Below are 13,756 nucleotides of genomic sequence, written 5' to 3'. Positions count from 1 at the left end.
GTTCTTTCCATAGTTTGGCGACTGTGGCCATTGCTGCTATAAACATTGGGGTACAGATGGCCCTTCTTTTCACGACATCTGTATCTTTGGGGTAAATACCCAGGAGTGCAATTGCAGGGTCATAGGGAAGCTCTATTTTTAATTTCTTGAGGAATCTCCACACTGTTCTCCAAAGAGGCTGCACCAACTTGCATTCCCACCAACAGCGTAAGAGGGTTCCCCTTTCTCCACATCCTCTCCAACACATGTTGTTTCCTATTTTGTTAATTTTGGCCATTCTAACTGGTGTTAGGTGATATCTCAATGTGGTTTTAATTTGAATCTCCCTGAGGGCTAACGATGATGAACATTTTTTCATGTGTCTGATAGCCATTTGTATTTCTTGATTGGAGAAGTGTCTGTTCATATCTTCTGCCCATTTTTTGATGTGTTTGTCTGTTTCGTGTGTGTTGAGTTTGAGGAGTTCATTATAGATCCTGGATATCAACCTTTTGTCTGTACTGTCATTTGCAAATATCTTCTCCCATTCCGTGGGTTGCCTCTTTGTTTTTTTGACTGTTTCCTTTGCTGTGCAGAAGCTTTTGATTTTGATGAAGTCCCAGAAGTCTATTTTCGCTTTTGTTTCCTTTGCCTTTGGAGACGTATCTTGAAAGAAGTTGCTGTGGCTGATATCGAAGAGATTACTGCCTATGTTCTCCTCTAAGATTCTGATAGATTCCTGTCTCACGTTGAGGTCTTTTATCCATTTTGAGTTGATCTTTGTGTACGGTGTAAGAGAATGGTCGAGTTTCATTCTTCTACATATAGCTGTCCAGCTTTCCCAGCACCATTTATTGAAGAGACTGTCTTTTTTCCACTGTATATTTTTTCCTGTTTTGTCGAAGATTAATTGACCATAGAGTTGAGGGTCCATATCAGGGCTCTCTACTCTGTTCCACTGGTCTATGTGTCTGTTTTTATGCCAGTACCATGCTGTCTTGGTGATCACAGCTTTGTAATAAAGCTTGAAATCAGGTAAGGTGATGCCGCCAGCTTTATTTTTGTTTTTCAACGTTTCCTTAGCGATTCGGGGTCTCTTCTGATTCCATACAAATTTTTGGATTATTTGCTCCAGCTCTTTGAAGAATGCCGGTGGAATTTTGATCGGAATGGCATTAAAAGTATAGATTGCTCTAGGCAGTATAGACATTTTAACGATGTTTATTCTTCCGATCCAAGAGCATGGAATGGTCTTCCAATTTTTTGTGTCTTCTTCAATTTCTTTCATGAGTGTTCTATAGTTCCTCAAGTATAGATCCTTTACCTCTTTAGTTAGGTTATTCCCAGGTATCTTATGGTTCTTGGTGCTATAGTAAATGGAATCGATTCTCTAATTTCCCTTTCTGTATTTTCCTTGTTAGTGTATAAGAAAGCCACTGATTTCTGCACATTGACTTTGTATCCTGCCACGCTGCTGAATTGCTGTATGAGTTCTAGTAGTTTGGGGGTGGAGTCTTTTGGGTTTTCCATATAAAGAATCATGTCATCTGCGAAGAGAGAGAGTTTGACTTCTTCATTACCGATTTGGATACCTTTTATTTCTCTCTGTTGTCTGATTGCTGTTGCTAGGACTTCTAATACTATGTTGAACAAGAGTGGTGAAAGTGGGCATCCTTGTCTTGTTCCTGATCTCAATGGGAAGGCTGCAAGCTTTTTCCCATTGAGGATGATATTTGCTGTGGGTCTTTCATAGATAGATTTGATGAGGTTCAGGAATGTTCCCTCTATCCCTATACTTTGAAGCGTTTTAATCAGGAACGGATGTTGGATTTTGTCAAATGCTTTTTCTGCATCAATTGAGAGGACCATGTGGTTCTTCTCTCTTCTCATATTAATTTGTTGTATCACATTGATTGATTTACGAATGTTGAACCATCCTTGTAGCCCAGGGATGAATCCCACCTGATCATGGTGGATAATCTTTTTAATGTGTTGTTGGATCCTGTTGGCTAGGATCTTGTTGAGAATCTTAGCATCCATATTCATCAGTGATATTGGTCTGAAATTCTCCTTTTTGGTAGGGTCCTTGCCTGGTTTGGGGATCAGGGTAATGCTGGCTTCATAGAAAGAGTCTGGAAGTTTTCCTTCTGCTTCAATTTTTTGAAACAGCTTCAGGAGAATAGGTGTTATTTCTTCTTGGAAGGTTTGGTAGAATTCCCCAGGGAATCCGTCAGGTCCTGGGCTCTTGTTTTTTGGGAGATTTTTGATCACTGCTTCAATCTCGTTAATAGTTATCGGTCTATTCAGGTTGTCGATTTCTTCCTGGTTCAATTTTGGTAGTTTATATTTTTCCAGGAATGCATCCATTTCATCTAGGTTGCTAAGCTTATTGGCATATAACTGTTCGTAGTAACTTCTGATGATTGTTTCTACTTCCTTGGTGTTAGTTGTGATCTCTCCCCTTTCATTCATAATTTTATGAATTTGGGATTTCTCTCTTTTCTTTTGGATTAGTGTAGCCAGTGGCTTATCGATCTTATTGATTCTTTCAAAAAACCAGCTTCTAGTTTCATTGATACGTTCTACTGTATCTCTGGTTTCTCCCTCATTGATCTCAGCTCTAATCTTGATGATTTCCCTTCTTATGTGTGGAGTTGGTTTGATTTGTTGTTGATCCTCCAGTTCTTTAAGGTGTAGAGACAGCTGGTGTGTTCTGGATTTTTCAATTTTTTTGAGCAAGGCTTGGATGGCTATATATTTTCCCCTTAGGACCGCCTTTGCTGTATCCCATAGGTTTTGGACCGAAGTGTCTTCATTCTCATTGGTTTCCATGAATTGTTTCAGTTCTTCTTTGATCTCCTGGTTGATCCAAGCATTCTTAAGCAAGGTGGTCTTTAGCTTCCAGGTGTTTGAGTTCCTTCGGAACTTTTCCTTGTGATTGAGCTCCAGTTTCAAAGCATTGTGATCTGAGAATATGCAGGGAATAATCTCAGTCTTTTGGTATCGGCTGAGTCCTGATTTGTTACCCATTATGTGGTCTATTCTGGAGAAGGTTCCGTGTGCACTTGAGAAGAATGAGTATTCTGCTGTTTTAGGGTGGAATGTTCTGTATATATCTATGAGGTCCATCTGGTCCAATGTGTCGTTCAATGCTCTTGTTTCTTTATTGATTTTCTGCTTTGATGATCTAATTCTGAAAGAGGCGTGTTAAGATCACCTACGATTAGTGTATTCATATCAATATGACTCTTTATCTTGATTAACAGTTTTCTTAAGTAATTGGCTGCTCCCATATTGGGAGCATAGATATTTACAATTGTTAGATCATCTTGGTGGATAGTCCCTTTAAGGATTATGTAGTGTCCTTCTGTATCTCTGACTACAGTCTTTAGTTTGAAGTCTAATTTATCTGATATGAGAATCGCTACCCCAGCCTTCTTTTGAGTCCCATTGGCATGAAAGATGCTTCTCCACCCCTTCACTTTCAGTCTGCGTGTATCTTTAGGTTCAAAATGGGTCTCTTGTAGACAGCATATGGATGGGTCCTGTCGTTTTATCCAATCTGCAACCCTGTGCCGTTTTATGGGTGCATTTAGGCCATTCACATTGAGAGTGATTATTGATAGATACGTTTTTATTGACATCGAGTTACCTTTGAAGTCTTTCTTTCTGTAGACTGTCTCTATATTTCTGTTCAATGCTATTCTTGGGATTTTTCCTCTTTTATAGAACCCCCCTTAATATTTCCTGCAGTATCGGCTTGGTGGTTGCATAGTCTTTTAAGTCTTGCTGGTCTTGGAAACTCTTTATCTCTCCATCCATTTTGAATGTCAGTCTTGCTGGATAAAGTATTCTTGGCTGCATGTTCTTCTCATTTAGTGCCCTGAATATATCTTGCCAGCCTCTTCTGGCTTGCCAGGTCTCTGTGGACAGGTCTGACGTTATTCTGATGGGCTTCCCTCTGTAAGTAAGGAGCCTCTTTGCCCTGGCAGCTTTCAAGAGATTATACCTACAATTATAATTTCTCAATTTGACTATCAGGTGTCGTGATGTTTTTTTGGAGTGTATAATCTTGGGTGGAGACCGTTCAGCCTCTAGTACATGAACGCTGGTTTCATTCGCGAGATTCGGAAAGTTTTCATGAAGGACTTGTTCCACGACATCTTCTAGACTTCTTTCTTTCTCCTCCCCTTCAGGAATTCCAATAATTCTGACGTTGGAACGCTTCATGGCATCACTTATTTCCCTAATTCTGCTTTCGTGGGATCTAAGCTGTTTGTTCCAGGCTTCCTCCTGATCCTTTCTCTCTATCTGTTTGTCTTCCAGATCACTAATTCTATCTTCTGTCTCAGTTACCCTAGCTTTGAGAGAGTTTAGATTGGATTGGAACTCATTGAGAGCATTGTGGACCTCCTCCCTGGTAGCTTTAAGCTCCGCCCTAACATTGTGAACATCCTGTCTGGTCGCTTTCAGTTCGGCTCTAATCAATTCTGTTTGGTCATCCATGGCTTTCTCCAACCTAGCTATTGCCTGGATAATTGTTAGCCTGAATTCTCTTTCCGACATATTGTCTATGTTGATAGCCGTTAGCTCTGTTGCGGAAGGTCCATCCTCTGTATTTTTCTTCTGTTGGGCATTCCTCCTCCTAGTCATTTTGGTGGGAGAAGACTGAACAGATGTAGCTGGATGTATCAACTCTGGTGCAGTCAAGGTGCACCCTGGAACACTTCCTGATCTCCGTCTCAGAAGCCTCAGTCTGGGTGCAGAAGCTGAATAAATTCCCCCTTGGACGCTGGCAGTGCAGGTTCCAAGTTAAAGACCCTGGGGGCGCAGGATCTTTTGCTCGTCCCCAAAGCCAAGGCAGTGGCGGCTGTCTGGGAGCTCCTGATCGCCAGAGAGGTTCCAAGCAGCGATCGCACACTGAGATTTTGCCGCTGGCCGGGGCTGGGAGTGCCCGGCTTGCGCGCACCTCTTTTCAGAGGCGGCTGTGGGTCGGGCACGCGTCTGGGGCACTGAGAACGGGGCGCTGGTCCGTAAGCCGCAGGCTGGGCTTTTGCGCGCCTCTGTCCGGGGAAGAGTTTCGCGGGCGCGCGGCTTAGACTTTGAAACAATGGCCCGGGTCAAGAAGCGCCCCAGGGCCTTAGAAACCCAGGAGAGCTGGAGCGACGTGCACGCGCATCTCAAGCTTTGTGGTAGGGCTAGCGCGCTTTCTGCAGACCGGCTCCCATCCCCTCACAGGAGCCGGAACCCCGCGCTCTGGGGCATGCTGGCGGCTTAGGGACCAGGAGCCGGTTTCTCCGCCGCACTCTCTCTGCCTCCGCGCCTGGGAGGCCGTCTGGGACCGGGGACTCAAGCCCCTGTCCCTAGCCGCCCCGATTCCCACAATTTGCCCCCGCGATCCTTTGCTCTTTTGGAGTGCTTTCAACCAGTCTCCGAGTTAATGCTGGTCCCCAGACTCAGGGCACTCTCGCTCGTATCGGGGTATTACTTTTGCACCGGTCGCCTCTGGTGGCTCCCTCCCCCTTTTGTTTATCTTCCGATATCAGTCCGCTGTTCCCATTCCGCTTTACCTGCTCACTGGCGTCTTCTGCCCCTGTAGAGATCCAGACGTGTATAATTCTGATCTCAGGCTGATTTCATGGGTGATCAGAGTTCTTTGGTAGGTAATCAGCTCACTTTGGGGTACCAGCTGAAAAGACGCCTCTTCCTAGTACCCCGCCATCTTGTCCCCCCCCCGGTAATAATATATTTTTAAAAATATTTAATTTTTTTGAGTCTTTGCTCCTATTTCTTAGACTAGTTAAATTTTGTTATTCTTATTTTCAAAAAAAGAGTTTGGTTTTGTTTTTGCTATATTTTTTCCATTCTCTGTTTTATTAATTTATTCTCTAACCTTTATATTTTTAAAATTTTTCTTGCTTTAGGCTTAGGTTACTTTGCTTTATCAAGTATCTTTAACCGGTATAATAGTGATTTGGGAATTTTCTTTAGGGAATATATGCATTTGCTAATTCATTAACTGTATTTTAATGAATTTTCTTTATTGGAGTAAAACTGACATCATAAAATTAATCTTTCTAAAGACCACAATTCAATGAGATTTAATATATTCATATTAAATCTAGTCCTATCTAGTCAAAATATTACCATAAAATGAAATACCATACTCATTAAGAATCACTCCCCTCCTCATGGCCCTTGGAAGACCCGAGTCTGCTTTGTTTTTGGATATGTCATAAAATGGAATCATGCATTGCGTGACCTCTTGTGTCTGGTTTATTTTACTTAGCATAATGTTTTCAAGGCTCATCTGTGTTGTTGTGTATATCAGAATTTCATTCCTTTTTAAGGCTGCATAATACTCCATTGTATGTATTTACCACATTTTGTTTGTTCTATTCATTTGTTCTATGGAAATTTGAGTTCTTTCTATCTTTTGGCTATTGTGATAATACCACAGTGAACATTCAAGGGTGTGAATTTGAATACACATTCTTTTCCTGTGTACCTAGGAATGGAATTTTTTGAGTCATAGCATAATTCTTTTTTTAACTTTTTGAGGAGGGGCCACTGTTTTTCTATGTTTTTCATAGAGCTGAACCATTTTACATTTCCATTAGCAGTGTACAAGGATTTCAGATTTTCCATCTTCTTTCCAACACTTATTTTCTTGTATGTGCCTTTAAATTATAGCTATTCTTGTGGGTGTGAAATGTGTTTTCTCATTGTGTTTTTTTGTATTGCCTTAATGTCTATTGATATTCAACATCTTTTCCTATGGGTGTTGACTATATACATCTTCACTGGGTCCTTTTTTTAAATTGGGTTATTCTTTTTGTTGAGTTGTAAAAATACTTTATATATGCTAGACTGTAGATACATGATCTTTACTTCCATTCTTTAGCTTGTCCTCACATTTTCTTGATAATGTCCTTTCATGCACTGTTTTTAATTTTGATGGAATATATTTTATCTGAGTTATTTTTCTGTCATTGCTTATGCTTTTGATATAATATCTTAAGAAAGCTTGCCTATATAATATAATTTTTGGTATAGTATCTAAGAAGGTTTGCCTAACCCAAGATTATGGAAATCTATTCTTGTATTTTCTAAGTGTATTATAGTTTCAACTCTTATGTTTAGGTTTACTATCCACAATGAGTTAAGTTTTGTAAATGGTATGGACAGTGAATACAATTTTATTCACTTGTGTGTGGATATCCAGGTGTCCTGAGACCACTTGCTTAAGAAATTATTTTTCTTCATTGAATGATCTTGTTACGCTTCTTGAAAATCCGTTGGCCAGAAATGTATGGCTTTATTTCTGGACTCTAAATTCTATTTCCTTCCATTCTATAGACTCATTCTGTCTATCCATATGTCAGTTCCACACTGCTTTGATTACTGTAGCTTTGTAGTAAATTTTGAAATTGGAAAGTGCAAGTCTTCCATCGTGTTGTACTCTTTCAAGAATATTTTGGATATTTGGATCCTTTGCAAATCCATATGAATTTGAGGATTTGGCTTTTCACACAAAAGCTGCTTTGAATTTGATAGGGATTACATTATATGTATAGATTGTTTTCAGTAGTATTGCTATCATAACGGTAGTAGGTTTTCCAGTCAATGAGTATAGATATCCTTCCATTTATTTAGGTCTTTCTATGTTTCTTCCAGCACTATTTTGTCCAGTGTTCAAGTCCTTTTTTGGTTAAATATTTTTGGATGTTAATGTGATGGAATTGTGTCAGTTTCCTCTTCAGTTTATTCATGTAGATGTATGGCAGCGTAGTTGATTTTGACATGTTCATCTTGTGCCTTGTAACTTTGCTATATTAACTCTTTTTTTTTTGTGGATCCTTTGGAATTTTCTGTATACCTTTGATCCCTGAATAACATGGGTTTGAATTGCATGGGTTCATTTATCTATGGTTTTTGTTTTTGTTTTACAGTATTGCAAATGTATTTTTTCTCCCTTACGATTAAAAAAAATTTTTTTTTCTCTGTTGTAAGAATACAGCATAAAACATACCACAAAGTGTGTGTCATTGACTGTTAATGCTACCGGTTAGCTTTCTCATCCATGGTAGGCTATTAGGAATTTGGGGAGACAAAAGTTATATGTGGATTTTTAACTTTGCAGACTGTCATTTCTCCAACCCCTGTGTTGTTAAAGTATTAAAGCTATGTAGAGTGATATCATCTATGAATAGATTTTCACTTTTTCCTTTCCAATTAGGTACCTTTAATTTCTTTTTCCTGGCTAATTGCTTTGGCCAGAACTTGTAGAACAGTGTTGAAAGTGAACATCCTTCTCTTGTTCATGATTTTGGAGGGAGAGAAGAATGCCAGTGAGGTGATAGTGATAAGCATGATATATGTTTAGGCCAACTTATACCAAGGATTCCTGATAATGACCCCATTCTTGTAGAAAATTATGGAACATATTATTCCTCTGAGCCTCCAGAAGGAACCAACAGATTTCAGACCTCTGGCCTCTCTGTATTTGTGAGAGAATAAGTTCTTGTTTTAAGACCCTCTGTTTGTAATAATTTATTAAGCAGCCCTTGCAAATGAGTCCACTGAATTTTCCAAACTATTTTTGGGAAGACTCTATTCTTTGTCATTTGTGATTACTGAAGTATCTGTTCCATTATTTCGGTGATCACACAGTGAAATGACATTTCCTTAAATTCCTGAAACCAAAACTGAGAAATACTCTCTAGTCCTTTTACTTGGCTTTGAGCTGTGGCACTTCAGAACCCTGCCAGGTTTTCTACATCTCTGGCTTGGCATTCACCTTCTGCTTGAAGGTAGCTTCCAGATCCATTAGAGGTGCATGTCCAGGCTCTGATCAGGTCTTTTCTGCGTGTACATTGGGTTCTCAGCACATTTGTTGCACTCCAGCTTCCATGATTTACATGTGGCCTTTCTGAGCCTTTTCCCTCATCATTCCTGGGCTTTGGGATCCAGCCGGTATTTTTCCTGTCCACTTTCCCTTCTTCAGACAGATATCATTAGTCCATTTCTTTGATTTTTTGGACAGATGTTACCTCTGTCTGCATGACCAGAGAACAAAATAGAGGTCACTCTCTGCACTGATTCCTTAGGGAACTGTAAGCAGGTGAAAACACTTGACCACATTATTTTAAGAACAAAACTCCTTTCTTCCTTCATTTGGGCTACAATGATAACATATCCCAGACTGATATTATAAATAACTGAAATTTAATTCTCACAGTTCTGAAAGCTGGTGGTTTAACATCAGGGTGCAAGCACTGCCAGGTTCTGCTAAAAGGCCTCTTTCAAATTTCCTACTGCAAGTTTCTTGCAGTGTCCTCATGAGATGGAAGGGGCTAGGGCTCTCTGTAGGGTCTCTTTTATAAGACCTCTAATCCCATAGCTCTCCTGACCCAAGGCCCCAGATATCATCACAATGGACATTATCATTCCAACAAATGAATTTTGAGTGAGACACACACATTTAGACATTAACAGCTGTATTAGTCTCCTAGCTCCATCTGGCCACACAAGGATGTGGCTTGCTTACCATAGTCACTGCTGTGCTCAGAAATAGGGGATGATAGAAAGTTAAATAAAAATGGCAAAGTGCTTTCTTTCTGAAATGTAGTGGTCTTCATTAAGCACTTCCTCGGTTGGTGTAAGTTTTTCATTGATTAAATTCCAGGCTTGCAGAGATGTTGACTCTGGCAATTTTTGCTAGCTTCATGGTTGTCACAGTGGAGAGAGTGATTCTTAGAGCACCTTGCTTGGCAATTTTCCATGATAATACTCCTCCATTACCTTTTTTTTTTTTTTTTTTAAGACTTTATTTCTTTCTTAGAGCAGTTTTAGGCTTATAACAAAATTGGGAGAAATGTACGGAAGTTACCTTTATACCCCCTGCACATGCATAGCCTCCATTTTCAACATCAAGTGCTAGCTAGAGTGGTACTTTTTTTTTTTTTTTTTTACCAACAACGAACCTGCATTTGTTGACACATCATATTTACCCAGAGTTCATATATTATATGGCCATTCACACTTGATGGTGTGTTTTCCTATGGGTTTGGACAAACATAATGGCATGTCCATTATTATGGTATCATAGAGTATTTTCATTGCTTTAAAAATCCTCTGTTCTGCCAGTTCATCATCCTCATCCCCGCCCTCTGATCTTTTTACTGCGTCCATACTTGTTGCTGTTTTCGAGAATGTCATGCATGCAGTTAGAATCCTGCACTATGTATCTTTCTTAGAGTGACTTCTTTCTTTCTTAGAGTGTCTTCTTTCACTTAGTAATATGCATTTAAACTTCCTTTATGTCTTTTCATGGTTCAGTAGTGTGTTTGTTTTTTAGTGCTTAATGACATTATTTGGCTGTAACACAGTTTATCCACTCACGTACTGAAGGCCGTCTTGGTTGTTTCTAAGTTTTTGCAGGTATGAACAAAGCTGCTATAAACATTTGTATGTTTGTATCGTATTTGGTTTTTATATTGACATAAGTTTTCAGCTTCTTTGAGTAATTACCAAGGAGCATGACCACTGGATAATATGGTAAGGGTTTGTTTAGTCTTGTAAGAAACTGCAAAACTCTTTTCCAACGAGACTGTACCATTTTTGCATTCCCACCAACAACGTAGGAGAGTTCCTGTTGCTCTACATCCTTGCTTTTATTTGGCATTGTCAGTATTTTAGATTTTGGCCACTCCTGATAGATGTGTAGTGGAATCTTTATTGTTTTAATTTGCATTTTTTAAAAAGATTTTATTTTTTGAGAGAGAGAGAGAGAGAGAGAGAAAATGTGAGAGAGAGCACAAGAGCAGGGTGGGGGTCAGAGGGAGAAGTAGACTCCCTACTGAGCAGGGAGCCCAATGCTGGGCTCCATCCCAGGACTGCAGGATCATGACCCAAGATGAAGGCAGATGCTTAACTGACTGAGCCACCCAGGTGTGTCCGATTTGCATTTCTTTGACAACTTATGATGTAGAACATTTTTTCATCTGCTTATTTGCCATGTATAGGTTGTCTTTGATGAAGTGTCTGTTAAGGTTTTGGCCCATTTTTTTTTTTTTAACTGTTTGTTTTCTTCTTACTGAATTTTAAGTGTTCTTTGTATATTTTGGATAACAGTCTTTTATCAGATGTGCCTTTTGTAAATATTTTTCATAGACTGTGACTTGTCTTTTCATTCCCTTAACATCTACCATAATCTTTGCTGTTTATTATTTGTTTGCTCTTTTTCTTTTCCTTTTTTTTTTTTTTTTTTTTTTTTTTGGGTCTTTCTTGCCTTTTGTGGTTTGAGTATCTTTTTTTTTTCCCCAGCATGGGGCTTGAACTCAACCCTGAGATCAAGACCTGAGCTGTTATCAAGAGTCACATGCTTAACTGAGTGACCCTGGCTCCCCAGTTTAATTGGTGTCTCATATGGTTTTGTTTTCTCTCCTTTCTTAACATATCAGTTATAGCTTTTTTTTTTTTTTTTCAAGTCTCCTTTCAAATAACAGTGTAGCATTTCATGAGTAGTGGGAGTACTTGATAATAATAAAAAAAAAAATCCTTAATCTATTTTCTAGTTCTTTGTATTGTTGCTCCTATTTATTTCACTTATATGTGAACATATGTAAGTATAAAATATACATAAGACATACATGTAAGTGTATATAACCATACACATTGTTACTATTATTTTGAATATATTAATTTGATTAATAAAATAAGTAAAATAAGAGTTTTTATTTTACCTTTACTTTTTTCCTCTCCATCTCTCTTCCTTTATGTAGGTCTGAATTTCTGCCTTACAGTCTCTCTAAATAACTTCTTTTAATATTTCTCAAAAGACAGGTCTATTTACGATAATTTATATTTTTTGTTTTTCTTAGAAAGTCTTTGTTTTAACTTGTGAAGGGAAATTTCTTAGGGTACAGAATTTTAGGTTGGTGGGGTTTTTTTTTTCCCTCTTTAATATTTTCACTACACTCTTTTTGCTTCCCTGCTTCTGAGAAGGTAGCTATAATCCTTAGCTGTGCTTCTCTATATGTATGGTGGTTTTTTTCCTTTAGTTTCTTTCAAGACTTTTTCTTTGTATTTTATATATATATTTTATATTTCTTTATATTTTTTGTAGTTTAAAAATATGCCTTGGTGTAGTTTTTTGGTTATTTGTTTGCATTTATTCTGCTTAATGTGCTCTGACCTTTGTGGATCCATGACTTAGTGCCTGACATTATTTTGGGGAAATTGACAGTCCTTCTTGTTTAAAATCTTCTGCACTTTTCTCTTTCTTCTGGTATCCCTGTTACGCATATGGTACATCTTTTGTAGTTGTCCCACAGCACTTGGTTATTCTGTTCTGTAGTCTTTGTTCTCTGCTTTACCTATTTTTATGACTCTTGATATATTCTCCAGCTCAGGGATTAATTCCTCAACTGTGTCTGTATCCTAATAAACATATTAAATGCATTCTGGTTACAGTGTTTCTGATCTTTAATGTTTATTTTTGTTTTTTTTCCTTAGGATTTCCATCTCTCTGCTTACACTGTTCATCTGTTCTTGCATGTTGTTTCCTTAGTCCGTTAAACACCTTAGCATGTTAATTGTTACTTTAAATAGTTTTATCACTTCAAGTTGGGTTGTTTGCCTTTTGAGATGCTATGCTATTTTGTTCTTTATAGCCAGATGTGAAGTACTGGATGAAAAGAACTATTACAAATAAGCCTTTAATGATTTGGTTGTAGGATGTGTGGGAAAAGGAAGCATTCTCTGGTGCTGTGATTTGCTCTCAGTTTTTTAATGATCCCTTGCTTCTGGCCTGTGAACTTTAAAAGTTTCTCAGTACTCCCCCTCTCCCTGCCTTAGTGGGACAGAATGGCAGGAGTTGGGGAAATTGGGTATTTCCCTTCTTCCATATGGAATAGTAGACCTGACTGAAGTTGGGTATTTCCCTTCTGTAGATATTTTGACTTTGATAGTACTTAATTAGGTTAAGCTCTAGTTAACTAGTTTCTCTAAAGAGCATGTTTTTTTAAAGAAGAACATAGTGCTGTGTCATATTTTTTAAAGGGCTCCTTTTCCCCTTTTCTTGCCTGAAGCATGATGGGTTTTTTCTCCAAAATTTTTTGTGGGAACCTGGTCCAGTTCCTGGAGGTATATTTCAAAATATTGTTGAGGGGGGCTCCTATGATCGGGTCCCCTAGAGTTGTCCACTTTGAATCTCCAGCAGTTCAGAAGAATGAAACAGTTTAAATTTTCCAGCTTTGGCACTGGTATACATGATAGTTTTCTTTTGTGAGCTTCTGCTCTGGGAATCTGACTCCCTTCATGGTTTTTTTAAATTTAGAGATCAGCATGTAAATAGGGTTGTTTGTGAATTAATCTGTGTCAATTCAGATCAAATAGTTCTATGTTTTCTTTGATGTGAGTGGAATGAAATAGGACGAAATAAAAATTGAAATTGTTAATTTTTACTGTATTTTATGTTTAAAAAATACTGTAAAATGTAAAATTGGATCGATAGCTAATTTTTGTCCTATCTTTTTCCATGTAGATTTGAAACCAAAATTGATTCATTTCATGTTACTGGCTTACCAGATAATTCGACAAAACCCCGCCTCCTGTCTTCATTGGATGATGCTACATCACTCTTCCAAATTATATTTGAGATAAATCCTTTAGATGAAACTGCTGCTCAGAGGTGTATCATAGAAGCTGAACCTTTAGAAATGATATATGATGCAGTAAGCAGTTTTTTAATCACTAAGTTTTAATATATTTC

At 38.3% G+C, this 13,756-nt stretch overlaps 1 protein-coding gene across 4 annotated transcripts in view; it reads left to right on the top strand.

Annotated features, from left to right (window-relative positions):
* Window positions 1-13,756, top strand: part of VPS13A (vacuolar protein sorting 13 homolog A) — a 240,558-nt gene that overhangs the window by 51,214 nt on the left and 175,588 nt on the right. For all 4 annotated transcript variants that reach the window (XM_044265853.1, XM_044265852.1, XM_044265856.1 and 1 more), the window contains exon 18: window positions 13,529-13,718. In XM_044265853.1, coding sequence (XP_044121788.1) covers window positions 13,529-13,718 — 190 coding nt within the window. The remainder of the gene's footprint in view (window positions 1-13,528; window positions 13,719-13,756) is intronic.

Source organism: Neovison vison, chromosome 9 (genome assembly GCF_020171115.1).
Source record: "Neovison vison isolate M4711 chromosome 9, ASM_NN_V1, whole genome shotgun sequence".
NCBI classification, from domain to species: domain Eukaryota; kingdom Metazoa; phylum Chordata; class Mammalia; order Carnivora; family Mustelidae; genus Neogale; species Neogale vison.
This window is presented reverse-complemented; position numbering and strand designations above follow the sequence as displayed.